The 19,653-nt window shown below is 45.7% G+C and overlaps 3 protein-coding genes across 4 annotated transcripts in view; 1 reads left to right on the top strand and 2 right to left on the bottom strand.

Annotated features, from left to right (window-relative positions):
• LOC118508869 (protein prickle-like) overlaps positions 1-16,201 on the bottom strand; it is a 104,919-nt gene extending 88,718 nt beyond the window's left edge. The window contains exons 1-2 of the mRNA XM_036048661.1: positions 16,064-16,201; positions 11,139-11,499 (exon numbers count right to left, since the gene is read on the bottom strand). Of these exons, the coding sequence (XP_035904554.1) occupies positions 11,139-11,344 (206 nt within the window). The 5' untranslated portion in view covers positions 11,345-11,499; positions 16,064-16,201. The remainder of the gene's footprint in view (positions 1-11,138; positions 11,500-16,063) is intronic.
• On the top strand, positions 3,016-18,349 carry LOC118508868 (mucin-12). 2 transcript variants are annotated; one of them, XM_036048657.1, is made up of 5 exons: positions 3,016-3,724; positions 12,559-16,388; positions 16,465-16,641; positions 16,707-17,038; positions 17,115-18,349. In XM_036048657.1, exons 2-5 carry the CDS (start codon positions 12,579-12,581, stop codon positions 18,181-18,183), a joined length of 5,388 nt encoding a protein of 1,795 aa, XP_035904550.1. In that variant the 5' UTR covers positions 3,016-3,724; positions 12,559-12,578; the 3' UTR covers positions 18,184-18,349. The 2 variants fall into 2 exon arrangements, with proteins under 2 accessions (XP_035904550.1, XP_035904549.1); XM_036048656.1 differs by having other exon boundaries at positions 12,554-16,388.
• A 46-nt stretch (positions 18,350-18,395) lies between these two features.
• LOC118508885 (mRNA turnover protein 4 homolog) lies at positions 18,396-19,502 on the bottom strand. Its single transcript, XM_036048714.1, has 2 exons — positions 19,358-19,502; positions 18,396-19,297 (listed from the first exon to the last, which is right to left on the bottom strand). The coding sequence occupies exons 1-2, from the start codon at positions 19,383-19,385 to the stop codon at positions 18,462-18,464; spliced, it is 864 nt and encodes a 287-aa protein (XP_035904607.1). The 5' UTR covers positions 19,386-19,502; the 3' UTR covers positions 18,396-18,461.
• Positions 19,503-19,653: the final 151 nt, after the last annotated feature.

Here is a 19,653-nt window from a genome sequence, read left to right as displayed (position 1 = left end):
CCACGTATGAGGTGCAGCCCGGCTGACATAAAACAGACCAAAACATTGCACCACCGTACATCGTTCCGTTTCCGACAACTAGACCATTTCGCTTGTCTGGGTGCTGTGAAGTTTTTTACACTGCACGTTGTTGCTACTTTTGGCCACATCATTTCGCACCTTGTGTAACGTCTGAGCATTTCTGTCTGAACAACATAGTTAGATGTTCCTTGTCGCGTTAACGTCACGACTGCAAGCAAGAGCACATTTAACAAGACGGGCGGTGCGTAATAGAACATATTGCACAGGCTGTGTTTCATGTTGCATTGCGATGCGGTATCCAATGAATACATTTCCTGGGTTCAATCACTACACTATACTACCGAGACTTTTCCACAGAAATCAATGCTTTCAATGCGAATGCATAAAACTGATTTGCATCTTAACGCACAGTTTTTGTCGGTAGACGTAACAAAGACGCAAAGTTCAAGCACGCGATCTTCATTTCCATCCGTCAGATACATTCAAACGCCTAACTTTATATGCTTCACATCACCAACTAAAATAAAAAGCCGCTACACAAAAATCTTCTTCATGTTCTGCCTCTTGGATCGAAAAGTGCTAGTGTTTTGGGGCGTTCTATTGTGTTTTCTAGTTTACCTCGTCACATTGCACACAGCATCCGATGACATAACTTCGCGAACCACAAAGATGCACCGCAAACACAAGCTAATGAAAATCAAACACACTCTCCCACAAAACATCAAAATATTGAGCATCGCTTCGCTTGGTTCGGTACCATCTTATCGTACGTCAGCATAGGACCGAAAATGGGCATGAAACGGAGCTAGATTGATATTGAACAGCATTCTACACCTGTGTCGAGAAGGATGAACCATTTCGATTGCTTCACGACCACGCTGCAAGGCAGCGGTATCTGCCAAACCTTTCACATAACACCACCCAAAGTATCAGGTCGATCGAAAGATCAGAAAACATACGATGCCAAAAGATAGCCCGTCTACAATGATGCCCCCGAATTATCCCCGTTATTGCACTCCCTCTCTTACAATCGAATTGTGTGGTTACTGGTGGAAAATAGATGAACAAGCGAGAGGCGCGTGGGACTGCTGGCGTTGCGAAATGTGAGTGCCCGCCTTGAATGAATGGATATTTGCATGTTTGCTTTTTGGAATTACCTCAATCAACCCTAGGTCTTGCGCGGCACTTCGAAGCTGTTAAGAGGTGCATCGTTGCAAAATGTCGCAATGCATTACCGATCATCGGTCGATCGACCCAATCGCTTCAAATTTCGATCTCAATCTCTTTGGTTATCTGTTGCGGTTACTGGCGAATGATTCAACAACAACAACACGCACGATGAGCATTGATAAACTAGTTTCATTATGCGAAGCGAGGGTACAATTTATGTGACTCTGTCCAATGGAGGATTTGCCAATCAACGAAGAGAAATTATGCAATTTCCAATAGCTCTGTGCGCTTATTTATGTCAGCAATAATCACTATAATTAAATACTTTCTTTACATGCAAAAAAAAACCCGAGTCATACTGGATACGCCCGATCTACGTTGATATTTGGATAGCCGATAATTTCACATCCCAAAATAGCGAGCAGTGGGTCATATTTAAAAGCAATTTACTCACAAAACGCACCAATACGCCAAATGTTGATCCTTCTGTTCACAGTACAACTATTTCTGATTATTTTGAGTTACTCGACGGGAATACTTAATTTTAGCGGTAATCGGAAACCATCGTTTGTCCTTTGTGCTGTTTTTTTATTGACAATCAAACGGGCCAGTATGTGACTGCAATGTGTTTTAAAATCTTTTTCTTAGATCGTACCTCAACTGCACATATAATATCATTCCCTTAACAGACCGACGACGACACCCACCGGGTCTGAATAAAATCTCATAATCGAACGTCTCATAATCAGCTTTTAGATCCAAGCTACATGGCCGCGGGAGAAAGTTCCAATATGTACGATCCGAAGTACTTCAGCAGCGCGCGGCCACTTACAAATTGAATGCTGTTGTTTTCGAAGAAAATGGCTATCGAACAGTGAAAACATCATAAGATAAATCTTTGCCGACATTCAAAGTGGCTGTCAAAGACATTTTAATTAGCTTTGGTGACCTCCCAATGCGGCCATCATTAGACATACGTTAAACCTTTAAAAGATTGTCTATCGATGCGCAAGATAACGTTTATATTATAGTTTGCGATGGTTCCATTAAGCTAAAAATCAACTCGAATACCTCAAGACTCCCGTTTCAAGCTTCAGGCTCTCCGCAAGAACAGCCCCTTTTACAAAACATTCCAGCCGACGTACTTTAAAGCGAGTGGAAAAATGTCGACGGCCTTGAGAGATGCCCGGTTCGCCGATCTTAACCGACCTCCCTCCTCCTACTCCTAACTCGAAATGGTTTAAACCTTCGTGCAAATCCAAATGAGTCATTCGTTATGTCATGGTGTTATGTAGTTTACGTTTTGAATCATACGCTACCGATTCTGACGCATACCTAACCTCATTTCCAGACTGGCTCCTTGCAAATGTCACTGATATTTGGGATAATGAAAACTTTGTGATTTGCCATAGTGAGTTAGATTACATTAACGGTTTACCTTTAACGCCCTAACAAATGGAAGGATAAGTGATTCTGGTACCGCCCAATTATCATCACAAATGTGGATGATTCTATAACGGCTTTAAATGCTCATAAACACCTATCACAAACTTACAATTTACAATGTCGAATAAGAAACGAACAGCCCCTCATAGCGATTGATTTCACGCCGTAACGCGCAATACACGCGACACGGCAGTGTACCAAGCAAAGCTCCAGGAATCTCCCAAGAAGTCGCGTCCAAACTGCGAACCGACTCTCCCCTGCTCTGCTACTGTTTCATACGCTGCCCCACTCGAGGGCAGCGCCGCACTCGCGAGATGCCGAACGTCTTCGGTCCGGGTGGTTGCGTATAGCTGCATGCTGCCAGTGAAGGCTGCGCGAATGCCTTTCTATCTACCGGCGTCATTCAGAGTCAGTCTGCGCTTGGACACGCTGGAAGCAACACACGCATCGCCTTCGACATCACTGCGAGGCGAAAGATTTCGCTGTTGATCGTTGTTGCTCTCGATCAAGCAAGCGCAACGATCTTGGCGAGTGTTTCACTTTCAAACGGTGATTGTGATTGTTTTGCTGTAAACTCCGATTAGAACTCCTCCACCGTTTTTGTACACTGCCAGAAACTCGAGTGACATTTTTACAATTTTGTGTGATTTTTTGTGTTGTTTCAAGCTCCGATAATTAGTGCTTTCAGTGAGCGAAAGGTTTCAACGAAAGCGAAAGTTGCAGACACTTCGCTTCATCTTCGTTAACGCACGCTCGCCAAGCTCGATGATCCGGAAAAAACCGGCTAGTGAAGTGCGAAAAGTTAGTTCTCTTTCCGTTTTCTTCGTGGAGAAACGTTTGCGTCGATCGTTCCCAAATGAAAGTGCAAGTGTTTGGCAGCTTTAAGCTGGAATAATTGTACGATCGTACGTTAATAATTGTATTAACGATAAAAAGAGTAAATAATACGCTCTGGTAGAAAGGTTTATGCCACTGATCAGCGTGTGTATCTTTAAACAGTGAGACTAAAAGTTAAGTTTAACAATTATTGCAACTGTCGACGTCTCAGAAGCAGTTGGGAATTCTTCCAAATTGAATCACAAAAGTGGTAAGTAACGCATACACATTGACGATATTTCCTGTTTTCTCCCTCAACAATCTGATCGGAGTACCCCAAAAATGTGAGCGGGACCGGATGGAAAACTCTTCCGAAAGTACCAGTGAAAGTGTAAGAAAGCATGACATTGGCTTGACATTTTTTGAAGATAGAAACTGAAATAAGAAGCAAACAACCCAAAACTTACAGCTTCCATCTCGGTGAGAGCTTTATTCCGATTTCAAACTGCGCGAGTCATTGTTACGACTGGTGTGACATTTTAATGATTTCTCAATTGCAACCGATGATTAAACACCTGCCGGTCCCGTTGTTATTGTTGTCCGTTGTTGTTGAGCTTAAAACTGCCGCAAACCGACGAAAGGGGGTTGATTTTTTCTTTTCTTTTTACTAAAACAAACGTCACTGAAAATAGAGGATTGTTTCCTGCGTTATGCTAAACGAAACCACGACAAATGGCCATTTGGCAACAACCACTGCAGTGGTGTAGTGAAATTGCAAAAACTCTTCCGTTTTTGCGTGAAAACATTTCTATTTTCTCCTACGTTCGTAAATGCTCCATCGGTGAGAGATGGAAAGCAATGGGACGTTTATCAAAGGGGAAGAAATTCCTGTGGTCAGTGCAGCGTAAAATCCCGCCAGAGTTTGGTAATTTGGATGCATTTTTATCTTCACTACATTGCTCTCACACTACATGTCTACTGTAAGCGCCATCGTTAAAACGCTCATGGACGCATTTAATGAATGATTAGCTTTCTAGAGGAGCTGTGCAAGATGAACACAACCAAAACGTACATAGCACCCGATGGTACGCTCCTGCACAGCTTGCCATTATTGGCTACCCTTCAGCAACGTTTGAAAGGTGCACGCGCAAGGCAAATAGCGAAATGCGAATCGATTTCCACCTAAAGATGGACTGCACGATGAAGTTCATTAAGCCGTGAGGATGTTGAACGAAACGTTTACGTGTGGTGGAGGCATTATTTATTGCATTTCGTTCCACAAATTAAAGTCGCTTCATATATCATTAGTGCAAAAGATGATGTAATGTTTAACATCGTCAGTTCAATATTTAAAAAAGGAACTTTTGTTCAAGCTCAGATGGGATAAATCAATTCAGACAAGAGAGAACAAAGCTTTTAGTGCAATCAAACTATCCAACCCGGTGTTCAACTCTTGAAATTATTGTTTAAATCTTAAACGTACACTCATCACCGAAAGAAACAGCCGCGAAGACGATAAACAGACTCGATTTTTTGCTATCCAACAGCACCAAGGTAAAAGCGTTGTGAAGTTAAGTGAACCTTACCATACCATTGCCATATTCCACCTTGCCTAGCGCACACGCATAAGCTAGGGCTATAGAGTGTTAGGTACCATTTTTTATCCTAACTTGTGCGTCTCCATCTACCAAACACACATAACATACATGCTGCGGTGAAACTCAAGCAAACAAAAAAAACTACGTTACGCTCGCACGTCTCGACAGCATCCTTCCAAATCCTATCGCTGCCTTGCGCATGAGCTGGCACAATCATCAACGCAAATCCAGTGGTGCGCACGTAGCATAGAGAACGCAACGTAAAATGCCTACCTCAACAAACCAGGCTAGCCAATCTAGCAGCAACGGTAGCAGCAGCATCAACCACGCTCGAAAGCACTCCAGGGCAATCTGTAGCACGGCAAATAAACGACTTTGCACGTTGCTGAAACGTTAACAAACGACTGACAAGACACAACAATGGCGCAATTCAAGTTACTAAGAAAGAACATTCGGGTCAAAAGCCCGGCGAGTTTTGTGGTCTCGTGTACCAATTGAAACATTAATGCCTGTCGCGTCGTTGTCGTTGACGACGAACAATTACCTACCAAGTGGTTCCTTTTTTTTCGTGGTTTGCAATTATTGCTTCATCTTTTAATCTCCACCCAGCGGGCAAGTTGTGTTGCCAGTGCACACCGGTGATCCGAGAGAAAATATGTATCCGAACTCTCATGTTACAGATTGTAATCTGGTATATCGTCAAAATTTGCACCATACCAAATGTACGTTTTTGTGGTTGATCTACAAGGAAATGAAACGAATTGACAAACATGCACCAAAGTTGTGCGTGCAGATGTACACAATAGAGAACCTTTCCTTTCCTTGTCGTTAAAGTAGTTCCAAATGGAAAACGAAATTAATGAACCATTAAATGCTTACACCATGCTGTCACGTACAAGACAACATAAAAAATAAGACAAAATCCGTATCTAGCTCCATGCATTCCCATCGAATGTGATCTCGATCGATGAACGCGGGATTTCACATGATCACCATAATATTACATCACGACTGCACACACCGCCGGCAGCAGCACGATCGTACTAAACAAGAATGCGACACTTTCTCCCACCGGAACCGGATTTCTCTTTCAGCTTTCCTCTACCTACCTACCCGATGTCCATGTCACTGCCTCTATTCATGCTGATCAAAATTGTGCATATACACAATGGTGATACGCATCGTTTCAAATTATAGCTCTTGCGCAATCAGTTTTAAATCAATGGCTCGACGACATTATCCACGACTTTCAAGGACACACCCTATTTCGAGGAAACATAGGATGTTGAATAACCAATGCTTTCGCTGACTACAATTGGCGTTCGGAATGCGACCGCACATGTTTATCACAATATACGAACAACCTGTCTGCCTCCGGCCATCCTAATACAGCCATCTTTTGGGAGAAGCTGGAAATCTGGAACACATGAGACGGCACACGTCAAATATCTGTTATGCAAACCTTGTGCTCCATTTTTAAGAGCTAATTGTTTGTTTCGATCCTTACAACTAAAACTACTAATAAACCCCACCACACCATCACACTTATAGTTAACCCAAATTGATTTAAGAATGATCAAAATATAGCATGCCTATTCGCATTGATTAAATGGTGAAGTGCTTTTTACTAGCAGTACGGAAACTTTACAGTCAAAATTGCTGTAAATGGCATCATTATTAAATAATAAGCATTGAATACGATCGGTTGTCCATAACCTTCCTAATGACATTGAGGGTTTTACCATTGTGTTTCGACACTTTTACGTGCTACTGTTCCGCTTGATTGAAGTAAACGCATGTGAGCGTTGTCACATTTTCCGACAGATGCGGAAGAAGTGTTACTACTTCCCTATTAACCATTCCGAAATATTCAATTGGCTCACCGTGTAATGAATTACCAAACTAAGAGCCACTGCTATCGCATTTACAATATGATACGATCATGAAAACAAAATAATTCGTCATCTTCATTCATTAAACTACAATGGAGCCGTTGAACGAAACCTTTTAATTTACAAATCCATAAATTGCCACCCCGTGTTCGCTGATTTTTGTTTGCTTCGTAACAATATACTTCATGCTGCTTCCCATCAAAAGCAATCATGCACAAAACGGAGCACATCGTTGCCCACCGTGAAGCGCAAAATTTTAAACATTACATCAAACAAAACTCCCATTCATGGTGAAGTGTGAAATGTCTGATGTGAGTGAAAAATGCGCTACCACGCAGCATTTGTTTTAATCACTTTTTGACACTTCCGAAACATTGAACAACGTCAAGACGAGGTCGCTATAATTTAATAGAGCAAACCAGTTTTCGGACTTTTTCTTTTCCGCGTTTTATTCCTTCACATAATCGATCCTCCCCGTCGGTGGAGGTTTTATATTGCAGTTTTTGAGGCTCTTTCTCTCAAGGGTAGCGAACGAAAGAGACTCGAAACTCCGAACACAGTTTGGGTGGTAAACATATTTCATAATCGAAGGTGAAAGTGCTGCTTGTTACGAGGAATTTACATCCAGCCTCAGAACCGAGCCCCAAGGCTTATGGAAGGTAAGCGATCGAGTCCTCCCTGATGGTAGCAAATCACCCCCTAAACCGCAGCAAAAAAAGTTTAATTCCCTGGTTCGTTCCGTGGGGTCCTTGTATTGGTCAGCTTCAGGTCTCATGGTTTGAGACGGGGAATTTGTGGTTAAATAAAAGCAAGCCCAATGAAAAATCCATGTGATGCCAGCACACAGCATCTGTTCGCTCTGCTCAATGCGAACAATCTCGATTGTTTCCAATTTACAGTACGGACAAAAGTAGAGCCATTTGTCAAGTTCAAGCACGATCGTGACCACGCTTTTAAAGCATGGCCTGATGCTCGCTGCTGTTTAATAACAGTTAACCTTTGAGTGCCAGATTTGCAAATTGGAAATACAAATAAATTAATTAAATAAAATAAATTCAAACCGCTATCTAAAGCTGGACAAACATCAGGAATATTTGAATATTCAATGCATCGCCGAATAAATAATAATTTAAATAAATCCGGTCATATGCTACATGATTCATTGCCACATATGTCGCATGTCATTCTATACCATATTATTTTATTCCATTTATGAATAGTATTTAACAGTTTTGCTGCAATACACACTCTATAGACAGGAGCAACATGCCCAGAACAGTCTGCTGCAACAAAACGAAACTCTCTGGGGAAGAAATGTTTAACTTTATTAGGGCGCATGCAACGAGTAACACAATCGAAAATAAAATGATCTATACAGTGAACACACCAACGCAAAGCAACACGTACAGAAAACTGATTTAACTCGCAACACTCTACAGTCCGGTTTCACTTTCATCCCGAGTACTACATTCCAGCCTCGGGTTGAGTGCGAGTGCTTCTATCGTTCAAGGCTGTCTGGCGCTGAAGTTTGCTTTTGTGACAGTATCAGATTAACATGATCAATATGGGTGCATGATTGTGCATGATCTCGTGCCCGGCGTCACATTGGTGACTCATTGAGGGAACAACGGGACACGATCGAATGGATTGAAAAAGGAAATCGATCGCTGTGAATCATTCGTAAAGACATGTGGAGTTCAGTCCTTCGTTTATAAGGTTGTTGACGATAATATCGTATCTCGGATTTATGTTTCAATCATGCTTAACATTTTTTCCCATAAATTTTATTCATCAGTACAGTACCTGGTAGCAAAACATATGTTAGTAATTTGACTTGTAATAAGGGTTTAAATTTATTCTTATTATGCTGACCCAGCGTGCCAAGCTTCAGCCGTGAAAGATTTTTGATCAATTACATCGATCACGATTTAAGCAGCTTTAATTTAACTCTCGATCGCACCTTTTCCACCGTCTTCGAAAAACGCACGGTTTTGCTCTGAAAGCGGTCACAAACACAATAAACATTAAATATTTAAACCTTCCACCCGAACGTTCCCCAAATCTCTTTCGGGTATGCGATACATCGGTGCATTGATTAATCCAGGAACTTCTTCTTGCGCGTGCTGTGGAATTGGAGAGAAAGAAGAAGGAAAAGTTTCACACCCGAAAACCGACCATAATCGGTTGAATAAATTTCATCATCCTCAGCTTTTCATCACCGCCTTTAACATGGTGTGTGATTTACGCCGGCCACTAATGAGTGATCTTCCGCACGAGCAGTGAGTGTACAAGTAGCTGCCTTCAGCATTCAAATTAAATCAGTCAAATATGAACTCCTTCGCAGTTCATTTTCTGAAGCGCATTTAAATCTTCTGTAATGAAAAACTATCAACAGGGCATGCGGGGGATGAAAGCAGACGCTGAAATGACGTATTATCTTCGACCGCTCTCGGCGTATGTAATGCTCAAAGAAAGTTCACTTTCTATCGATACTTTCCAGGTGTACACGTATGTGCTAACGATGGCTGGTGCTGAAGCGAGTTTCAATGCAGCAAAAATCTCAATTTTACACTAGAAGAATAGCAATTCAACCGAGTGTGATTAGGAGAAATTTTTTTATAGCTACAAATTCCTGTTCAAGCAGAGCAACTAATTTTATAGCCCATCAAAAGAAACCGATAACGACTTTAGCGGTAGCAGTTTAGGCGAAGAAAGAATAAATAAAGGAAGAACGTAATGATCCTCTACACAATAATCGGTTTCCAGCGTACAGGCTGCATGGACGAGGTATGTTGTGGGCATTTAAAAACGCATCTAAACAAGCAGCTTCCATCAACCGTAGAAATAACGCAAGCGGTGGTACGATCTTCGATTTATTCCACATACCCGCGGCGTATCTCGCGTGTGCAATCGAAAGCGAAAGCTTGCTCCAATCGAATGACATAAACGATGACGGCATTCTGAAGCAGGTGATGGTGATGATTTCCACTTAACAGCTGGAGCCCGTCTATTTATCTTTACACGTCTAATGTCGAGTAAAAGAGGAAACCATTATTGCTACCAGCTGCTATCAACCGAGAGACTGACTAACGGCTCCTAATCATCACCTATACGACTCAGTAGAAAACTACATTCTCCCTGCTGGGAAGTAGATTGTACAACAGCGATGTTATTTCTTGAATTAGAACTCAGAAAGAGAAATATCAACGATCTGAAAACGTTGTAATCATTTACTGTCCCCTCAAAGGTCGGTGCCATGAAGTTACACAACTGAGATCGTCATGTGAGTATGTGGCAAGAAGGATCTTGTGTTGCTAAAAGAAATTGCCCAAAACCTAAGGCAGGATCTTTGTGCCCGTGAGCCCGTCTGAGGTCAAGACATTAGCCAGACCAACCCTATACGAGCGCTGTTACAATGTTTCGATTCGTTGAAAATATAGACAGATTCCAAGAAGAGATATCCAAAAGAACACGATGAGGTCTGAAATCCGACGTCAGTGGAGCCGGCAGCTTATTTCCCACGGATTATTATGACACTTGCAGCGTTTTGCTGGTTTAACCCATCCGCGAGCCATGCTATGATCATGAAAACGCCCTACTGCGGTGGGCTTTGCCCCCAAGTACTTCAGCTTTGATTGTTTTGGCATTTTCCATCCACCAAGTTCCCGCAAGACATTCCATTCCTCTTGCTCACTGGGAACTCAGGGAAAAACAATGCAATTGCTCGAAACTCATCTAGTTTCCCACTACGACGGCATTCGTGTCGTTTTTTAACACCGATGCATCTGAACTACCTAGGATTACAGAGTCATTCACTCGCTACACGCAACGAATGTGTTTTTGCATGCAGACAAAACAATGCCATTCGGGTACATAGACCGGAGAATTAGGGTTCAAATACATGCATTCCGTCCCTGTTTTTTTTATCTTCTTGTGCAAGTGCAAACTGCAAGAGTTGTTTTCCACGAGTTTCTACACTTTCGCTCATGCATTAGTGGTTTTGCTCTTGGCAATAGGATCAATTCATTCCGTCCCGGATGAACAGCTTGTCCCGGATGGTGTTTAGTAAAAGGATCATACCACATTTTAAACAATATAATACCATGTAGTGATGGTTTGATACTACCCAGAATAAAAGAACTCCAGTACATGTTTAACATATATAATTCAAGACTAAAGAAACTATCACACTCACCTGCTCTGTGTCGAACGAATGTCTGCCGAAGGAGTGATTCCATTATTACTACCGTACGCCCGGTTACCAATCACTTTCACCTTCATTGGGGCACGATCGGGAACCGTTACTGCAGTGATGACGACATGCTTCCCGGCTGTGAAGGGTACTTTGGGGTTGATTGTTGTTGAGTGGAACCGGATTTCTGCTAGTGTGGCATCCAGCATCCATACTTCCAGTGTGCAGTGAGCTGGAGCCTACATTAAAATCCGATGTCGTCTCCTTGCATCTCCTCCGCCTTTGGTCGGTCAGAGATTGTCACTGCCGTTGCGCGTTGAGGGAAATTCATCACACATGCCACACCGGGAGGCCGGATCTGCGCCTGCAAAAGTAAATAAATAGTTAAGCAATCTGGATGTCGTTTTGCCTTTCTTCATGCCATGCAGATCAATTTCTCATCTCGCAGCAGGATGTTACGATGCGATGCATTTCCATACGCAAATGTATTCCAATATCTGAACATACTCGGAAGTACCGGTCTTAGTTCCGGTTACTCCTCATAGCCGGACTACTGGACGTAACTTGCGAAGAGATAATTCAATTGATAAGCTAAGTACTTTGCAGCAGATTTCTTAAAAGCTATATGCTGTCGCGAAGATTTGAGGCAACAGTCAACGAAAGCGACCGTTGAGTTGGTTTGTTGTCGTCTCATTTTTCGAAAAGCATACTCTGCACCATCGTGCCAATACCTATCGTCGTGCTCATCTTGATCTTCGCCGACTATAACATGATAGACATTTTGTGAAAACATGCAACAACAGTGAAACTCTTTAAGACCCTTTAATCGAACGTTTGAGAACCTCAAATCGTACTCAAATGAGATACACTTTCCCCCATCACAACCACTAAGGCTGGAGCTATTGCACGTGAGGTTGCTACCACTCAACCATAACCAACACCCGACGGAACAGGTGGCGCTTTTTACGATCTACTTACTGTTCAGATTTTTCCACTATCCTGCTTCTCTACTCACGCTTTCTTACTGCATTCCCATCACACTGTTCGCTAAATCTGCAATCTTATCAAATGCACTTTCAAACACACTCACACACATACGGCACGCGCTCCGACTGATTATCATGCAACGAATAGCCAAACACCCACGCGGCCAAGGCCACCGTAATTACTGCTCGTCCCCTCTGTAGTCGATATTGGAAGACAATACGAAAATGACACGCTTCGTCAAACGCGTAACAACATCTCCAAGAAAGCGGCACTAAGGAGAAATTTTAACATGCACAACATAGATTGACCATACATACGAGCAGCACGTCATACTTGGATCAACATTAATTAGCATTGTAGCAATTAGTATACCACTGATATAACGCGCTTTTTCCTCTTCTCTCCCTCACTTACTGCCGATCGCTATCCAGGACAGCTTCTACTACAACTACAGCGATGAGGGACGCCTTGGAATCTTGGGCGTCTATCACACTGGCGGTTGCGCTAGTCGGCATCACGATATGTCCCCCGGTATCAGCTGGTGAAAGATGGTCACGCCAGCTGACAGAATTCACCGGAGGACCAGTGGCCGGTAACGATTGGATTCCACTGTCTCGACCCAGCTCCGAACGCCAGGCAGGTGCTCGCGTTCTGAACTATTTCACTGCCCCTCAGCAGACGTTTCTTGATCCGGACAGTGCAGCACAAGCACAGCAGCATCATTTCACCTTCCTGAACCATCAGTTTCCACAATCGAACCGCTTTCTGCTGCAGCAACCTGCACCTCAGCAACATCAACCTGCCCAAGAGCTCTTGGAGCAACCGTTCCATTTGACCAGCTTCCAGCGAACATCGCCATTCGTGGGACAAACGATACAACATCCACCACCACCACCGCCACCACAACCGGCCGCCTCAGCGATTCCCTTCGAGCAGCAGTTCCTCTCAAAATCGCCCGTCTCGGAAGCGCTGATCCAAGAAGAAAAGCAGCAGCACCAACAACAGCAACAAACGTCGCTTCTCGATCAGCCCTTTTCGTACCAACATATTCGGCAGCCGGAGCTTGACGCTCACCCAGCCGGTCCACAATCCGGTCCGAGTGGCGGCGCCGTTTCGCAAGAAGAAGTGCAGCTACTGTACGTTCCAGTCGAGACGCTCTACAACCAGAAGCAATCGCAACCACCGCCTGAGAACACTCGGTTCAATACGCTTCCGCAACCAGTTAGCCCATCGTTGATAAACGATTTCTATACTGCCGGTACGACCACCACCACGCCTAAACCTCCACGTACGAATGCGGCTACCTTTGCGCCACGCTACACAAGTGCTCCCGAAACCCCGGCTCCAGCCTTATCTCGATCGTCCACATCAACGCTTGGTGGTGCTTCATCCAAGCCGAAACCGAATCAACCACCACTCGCATTGTTCTTGTACAACGATGGCCGCCAGGGTAAGCTATCCACCGGGGACGCACTCGGGGGGTTAAAGAACATCAATGAAATCGCTGTGCTGGACGCGTTCGGTAAGAACACTCCGAAAGTCTTCATCGGACCGTCCGGATTGGCGCCGTCCAAAAGCTACTCCCGTTTCGATCTGCCCTACCTGTCCAGTGTCGATCTGTCGTCAAACCGTGCCAACCGCAAGATCGAAGACCTTCCTTTCTTCGTAGCACCATTGAGCTACAAAACTCCCAATGGATATTCGAAGATTGCTCTTCCGCCGCCGCATGTCGGTTCGATCATCGTGCGCCAGGGCAGCTCCAGCAATGGAAATTCCTTGGATCACAACACGTTCCACACAAGACCAACGGCACCTAGCAATGTTCAGTATTACACGCCTTCCACCTTAAACTTTGACGATAGCTCAACATCAACTAAAACGCCCGTCACTCTGGGCGCCTCTGGGAAGCCGATCTACGAAACGGATCACTATACCTCGCCTACGGGCAAACCCGTCTCATCTTCTTCCACGAATGACCGAGGCGTTGCACACTTCGGTTCATTCAGCAACCCGAACCCACTGCCTGCAAGCCGCCATCCTAGCGTGAACGAAGAATACTTCAACCTTGCCAAAACCAAGAAACCAACAACGAGCTCAGCCCTTGCTCCGACCACTCCAAACTATCCGTTCCGATCGTACGGCAGTACACGTCAGTTCGATTTCAAGCCTATGCCAGACCAAAAGATCCCGCCATCCTTCTATCCGCAAGAGGAGGACGATGCTTCCACAACCCTTTCGGCGACAACGACGACAACAGAACGTCCGACCACGGCTCAGCTACAGTTTGAAGCAGAGCGTATGAGAACTCATTTCCGTGAGGAAAATTTCCGTAGCCGCCGCCCGCATCACCATCAACCTACCACTCCGGCATCGCTGGACGAAAACAAGCCACAAGAGCAACAACAGCAACAACAATTTGTGCACAAATTCAAGTTGGTAGACTCAGTGCGTCCTAATAATGTTAAATCGTCGGTAGTGGACCACGGCTTCCTGGACTTCTTTAACCATGCGTCGCATCAGCACACGGACGACATGATCAAGACAACGATCACCACAAACCTTCCGGGTGGTGCAGATCGGCAAGTCATTCGAAACAACTATTTCACGGCGTCGGCCGCGGCCAACGAAGACACTGGGGCAAACAGGCATAGTAAATTTGTCAGCACGTACTATAACCCCTCTTCAACAGCAGCCGGTACTACGGCCGAGACGACGACGCCTGCCACATTTACTACTCAGGATATGTTCTTCCGCGAGTTCGACCACCGCAGCAAATTTTACGAGCGCGAACCGAAGTATGAAACCAGCTTCCCGACCACTGTCGGTACCACCGGAACGAATTACATCAACAAGTACAAGTATGACACGGGCTCGTTCAGTGATGCCCCACGCTACTCAGTCGAAGTCGTCACGACCAGCGAACCGACTACAGGCACTGCCGAACCAACACAAGGCACAACTGACCCGCAGCACTATAACATACCCTCGGAGTTGCCACCGATCAGTGCCAACCTCCCGGGTCTCGTGAATGCGCTCATGGACGATCAATGGCCACCAAAGGCATCGGAAATTGGCTCAGCAGCTGTAAACCCGCGAGGCCCTCATTTCCGTAAGCAATTGCACCGTACAACGACTCAGACGTCGGCTGCTGAACCGTACGGTACAGAACCAGCGACCACCACCACCAGACGGCCTCTACAGCGACAACGGCGACCACACCCTTCGCGTACGACTCCTGCCCCTGCCGCTCCGGCCGAAACGGGCGAGAACTCTGGCCCAAGCACCCGTGCCCCCAACTCACGATCCCGTTCACGGTACGTGCCGAACAACGAGGAACGCACATCGTCGCGCGGACGTAGCCGCAGCCGCACAACAACTCCGCGGGGCCCACGAAGGGAAGAAGAGAACCTGGATTATCAAAGGGACGTCCTAAAGCAAAACTATCCCGTCATTCGTCCACAAGGACCAGGTGCTTCCGCACCAACCACGACGCCGCCTTCGACAACGATCGCTACGACGCCATCGACCACATTTGGCAACCAGGAACCGTACGAAGAAACATCAGAGCGCCTCATTGCTACAACCCTTGCCAATGAGATCCCACTAGACTCGGTTGATCCGCAGCAACAAGTGACAAGTAAATACTCTACATATTACAGCGATTCGACCTACGAACGGGAGTCATCCGCTACGACGGTTCTACCATCGCAAACGTCGAGCTACTACGTGCCGTTGTACAGCACTCGATCGCAAACGGGTGATCGGCCGGAGGAAGAGGAATACCTTCGACCTCAGGAAGTTTTACCTCTGAACCCCGATGCAGAACCGGCTCACGCAGTGATTCCGTTAGGAACACAAACTCCCGTTACTGAAGCATCCCCGCAAACTGCTCCCCCGGTACAATATCTGCCAGAGAAGGAAGAAAGCGAAGAAAAACTCACCACTGCCTATGGCCAACCGCTTGATGACGCGATGGAGCTAAAAAAGATGGAGATCACACCTCGTCCCCGGCGACCGGGACTCGTTTCACGCCAACGAGACTCACAACAGAGCTATGCATCGCGCACAACTACGGAACGAACCACAACGACACGCACAACAACCCCAGAACCGGCCGTGTCTGGGACAGGATCACGCACAGCGTCCGGACGCAGACCGGCCTTTGTGCGACGGCCTTCGAGACTTTACGCCACTACGACTGTCAGCCCAATTACAACCGCCGGATACAGCAACGAACAGCAGCAGTCCACGCACGGAACTAACACCGTAAGATCACACACTACACTGCAAGCCGAGCACTTTGAATGCGCTCAAAACTGATTGTTTATCTTTTTTCCTGCAGGTGCGTACGAAGAATCGTCAAGATATTCTGCGCGGGCGTACACGTCGACCGACTACAACGACTGAACCTGCGGCAGCAGCAGCAACGACCGCCTCTCCGGAGGCTCCGGTGACACGAGCTTTTGGCAGAGGCAGCAATTTGCGTCGCATTTCACCGACATTACGCTCCAGACAGGAGGTAACTATGCCCCATACGACATTGCACGGTTTCTATGTAACAAATGGTTTGTTTTTCCCCTCCAGCAAACCGCAGCGGCTACTACGCAGCAACCAAGCACGGCGGCACCATCCAGCAGCGGCCCACGGTTCCGCATTCGAGAACGCACTCGGTTCAACCTGCAGCCACAGGAATCGCAATGGTCCACCAAACTAAATCAAAACTCCTTCCAGCCAGTGCTGAAGTCCGAATCGCGCACCAACGATCTCGAGCAGGAGAACGTATCAACCGAACCAGAGCCAGAAATCGTAACTGCCGCACGCGACAACGAGATGTTCTTTTTGAATGTTTCGTCCAAGTACGGGCAAAAGGACAGCAGCAACCAGGGTGTGAATGCAGAGGATAGCACAGAAACCAGGTAAGAACGCGCGGAAACAGATCACGGTTTCGAAAGTATCGGGAGCAGCGTCATTCGTATTATTTGTGATTTCCAGTGTTCCCTCATTTGCTGACTTGTTGAACGATGTTATGAAGGATTTCATTGACGATAACAGCCAGAAGAAACCGGAGCGCGACAGCGACGAGAAAGATCAGGCCAGCACCGAAGAACAGCGACGACCTGTTGCTAGCTTCCGCAATAATTTCCTTCGCAAACGAGGGCGCTCGAAGGTTGTGGATTCGTTTGAAACGGCCGAATCACAGCACATTAATCAGGCGGCACAGGTTTACAATGGACCGTCGCACTTTGGAGAATCGCTCAAGAGTATCGACCATGTTGGGCTTTCGGGTAAGAATGCGGCGCAGCAGAATAACGCGAAGCATGCCGACCAACAGGAAGCTTTTGAGGAGCAGGAAAACACAGCACAAGAAGAGGAGGCTACCGTAGCACCTGTCGAGATCGTTCCAGGGGAAATCGCAACGGAGGAAGTATCAGTGGAAGTGATTACACGGTTCGCAGAAGCTGAACCAAGCACGACATCAACGCCGTCGACCACTACAATGAAGCCAACACAAGAAGTGCCCACACTTGCCAGTTTGGAGCAAACATCCACGAGCGTGCCGCAGCAACAAGATCGCGTAGAAGCTGCTACCGAAACGCCAACCACTGTCGAACCAGTATACGATGACGAATCGAGCTTTCTCGCGGATGATCAATTTGTGAAAAAGCAGGCTCCGGGCGGAATTTTCGCCGATGTGAAAAAAACCATTTCCGATCTGTACGAAATGGCCGAGCATGACGCGGAAACGGAAGAAATGGTTGATGGTGGCGAGCCGGCAGGCATTGATGAGACTGAGGATGACGATTTCCAACCCACGGACGATCCTCGATCGCTCGGAGATAGCTTTGATGCACAGGCTTCGCCGGTGACGGACATCAGTCCGAGTGAAACGCAGTTTGTGCAGGTTACCGCGGAACCGCCCACATTCATCAATCCAATGGGCTCGCTCGTTATCCCGACATCCGTTTCAAACGGTATCACACACGAGACGGAAATCTGCTACCGGGGACGTTGCATAAAGACGGAAGACGACAAAAGGAAGCGGAAGTTCAAATTAAACTAAGGGTGGGTTAAACACGGACACGGACATTGCGTTTGGCCGTACACAATAATGCAGGGTGTGTCGATTGTCTGTAAAAGTGTAGAGTCTTATTTATTTTAGTGATTAGCTCAATAAAGAATGATCGAATCGAACCTTCCACTCGACGTTCGAGGATGCGATACTGGAATCTGCTTCTTATTTGCCCTGCATCCTTAGAGGGATCTAAACAATAATTTAAATGCAAGAAAATAGTGTAGGATCGTATATTTATATCCTTTATTTGTACGGCTCAGACCCATCTACGACTCATCGTCGGACTCATCGTCGTCTTCATCGCTATCATCATCATCATCATCTTGCTCCATCGCTTCATCATCTTCGTCCTCATCTTCGCTCATAGCATCTTGCGATTGTTCCGTATTCTTGAGACCGGCAACCTTAACCGATTTTTTCATTTTTCTCGTTTTTTTCGTCACCTCAATCTCTCGCTCGTTGATCAACTCAAATCCGTCCTTTTTTGTGTAACAGCAGTTTATAATCACCTTAAATTTGGCCATCGGTTTGCCGAGCAGCTTCAAAATTCTGGCTTGTTCCGGTGTAAGCAACTTATTCTTCTCGCACACTGTAAAGTCTTTGTAGAGCGTCACAATTCCCCGATCCAGCTTCGTAGGCATGCCCAATGAGCGCAGATGAGGCTCTATAGCATGTGAAAAGTCCTCCAACGGGCCCGGCTTTAGCTTGACCGTTTGAGTTGCCCGGAACCCGCTGCGGGCAAATTCTTCGACCTGGTACGAATCGAACCATTCCAGCACGGTTTTCTTGCTCTCGGACGTGAACAGTAACCCGCACTGTCCCATCATTTGTTCTCTCAGCCGCTCCATTCCCTGCTCAAGCTTTGTGGATTCTTCGTTTTCATCGTCGCTTACCAACTTCAGACCCAATTGCATTACACGATTCTTGCCGAAAAAGAACCGCGAATTTTTCCACTCTGTTCGTACATCTTTCAGCTTACTGTTGCGCATATTTTGTACCGAAAAAAGGAATATGTTGTCGTACTTTTCGCGGCATTGCTGGATATCCTCGATGATCTGTTGTTTGTTGGACAGACCCTTCCGATCGGTTTTCGTGAGGGAAACTGGCGGAGGAAAGGCATTGCTTGAGAAGCAGTTCTACCCCCTGCAAAAGGTATACGTACCTTTCTTATCTCGCTTTGATTTCGGCATCGTAAAAAGCAATGAATTACTTTACCCACAAAACTGTTCCTAAAAACGTGGTGCACGGACTTGGATGTTTACGATGCGTTTGCAAACATGTGAGCTTTGACAGTTCGTCCGCTTTGACCAAGCTTCGTAGACGTGTGTTTGACCGGGTTTCGAAAACCATTTTCGAAACTCTGTGGGTTCGAATTCCCTTATTATTTATTTTTATTACAAGATTAATTTCTCCAATCGATTCAAAAGTGGTTAGACATTTCATCAACTAGTTTGTTAA

Source organism: Anopheles stephensi, chromosome 3, assembly GCF_013141755.1.
Source record: "Anopheles stephensi strain Indian chromosome 3, UCI_ANSTEP_V1.0, whole genome shotgun sequence".
In the NCBI taxonomy this organism is placed as follows: domain Eukaryota; kingdom Metazoa; phylum Arthropoda; class Insecta; order Diptera; family Culicidae; genus Anopheles; species Anopheles stephensi.
Note: the sequence above shows the minus strand (reverse complement) of the source record. Positions and strands in the feature narration are given on the sequence as shown.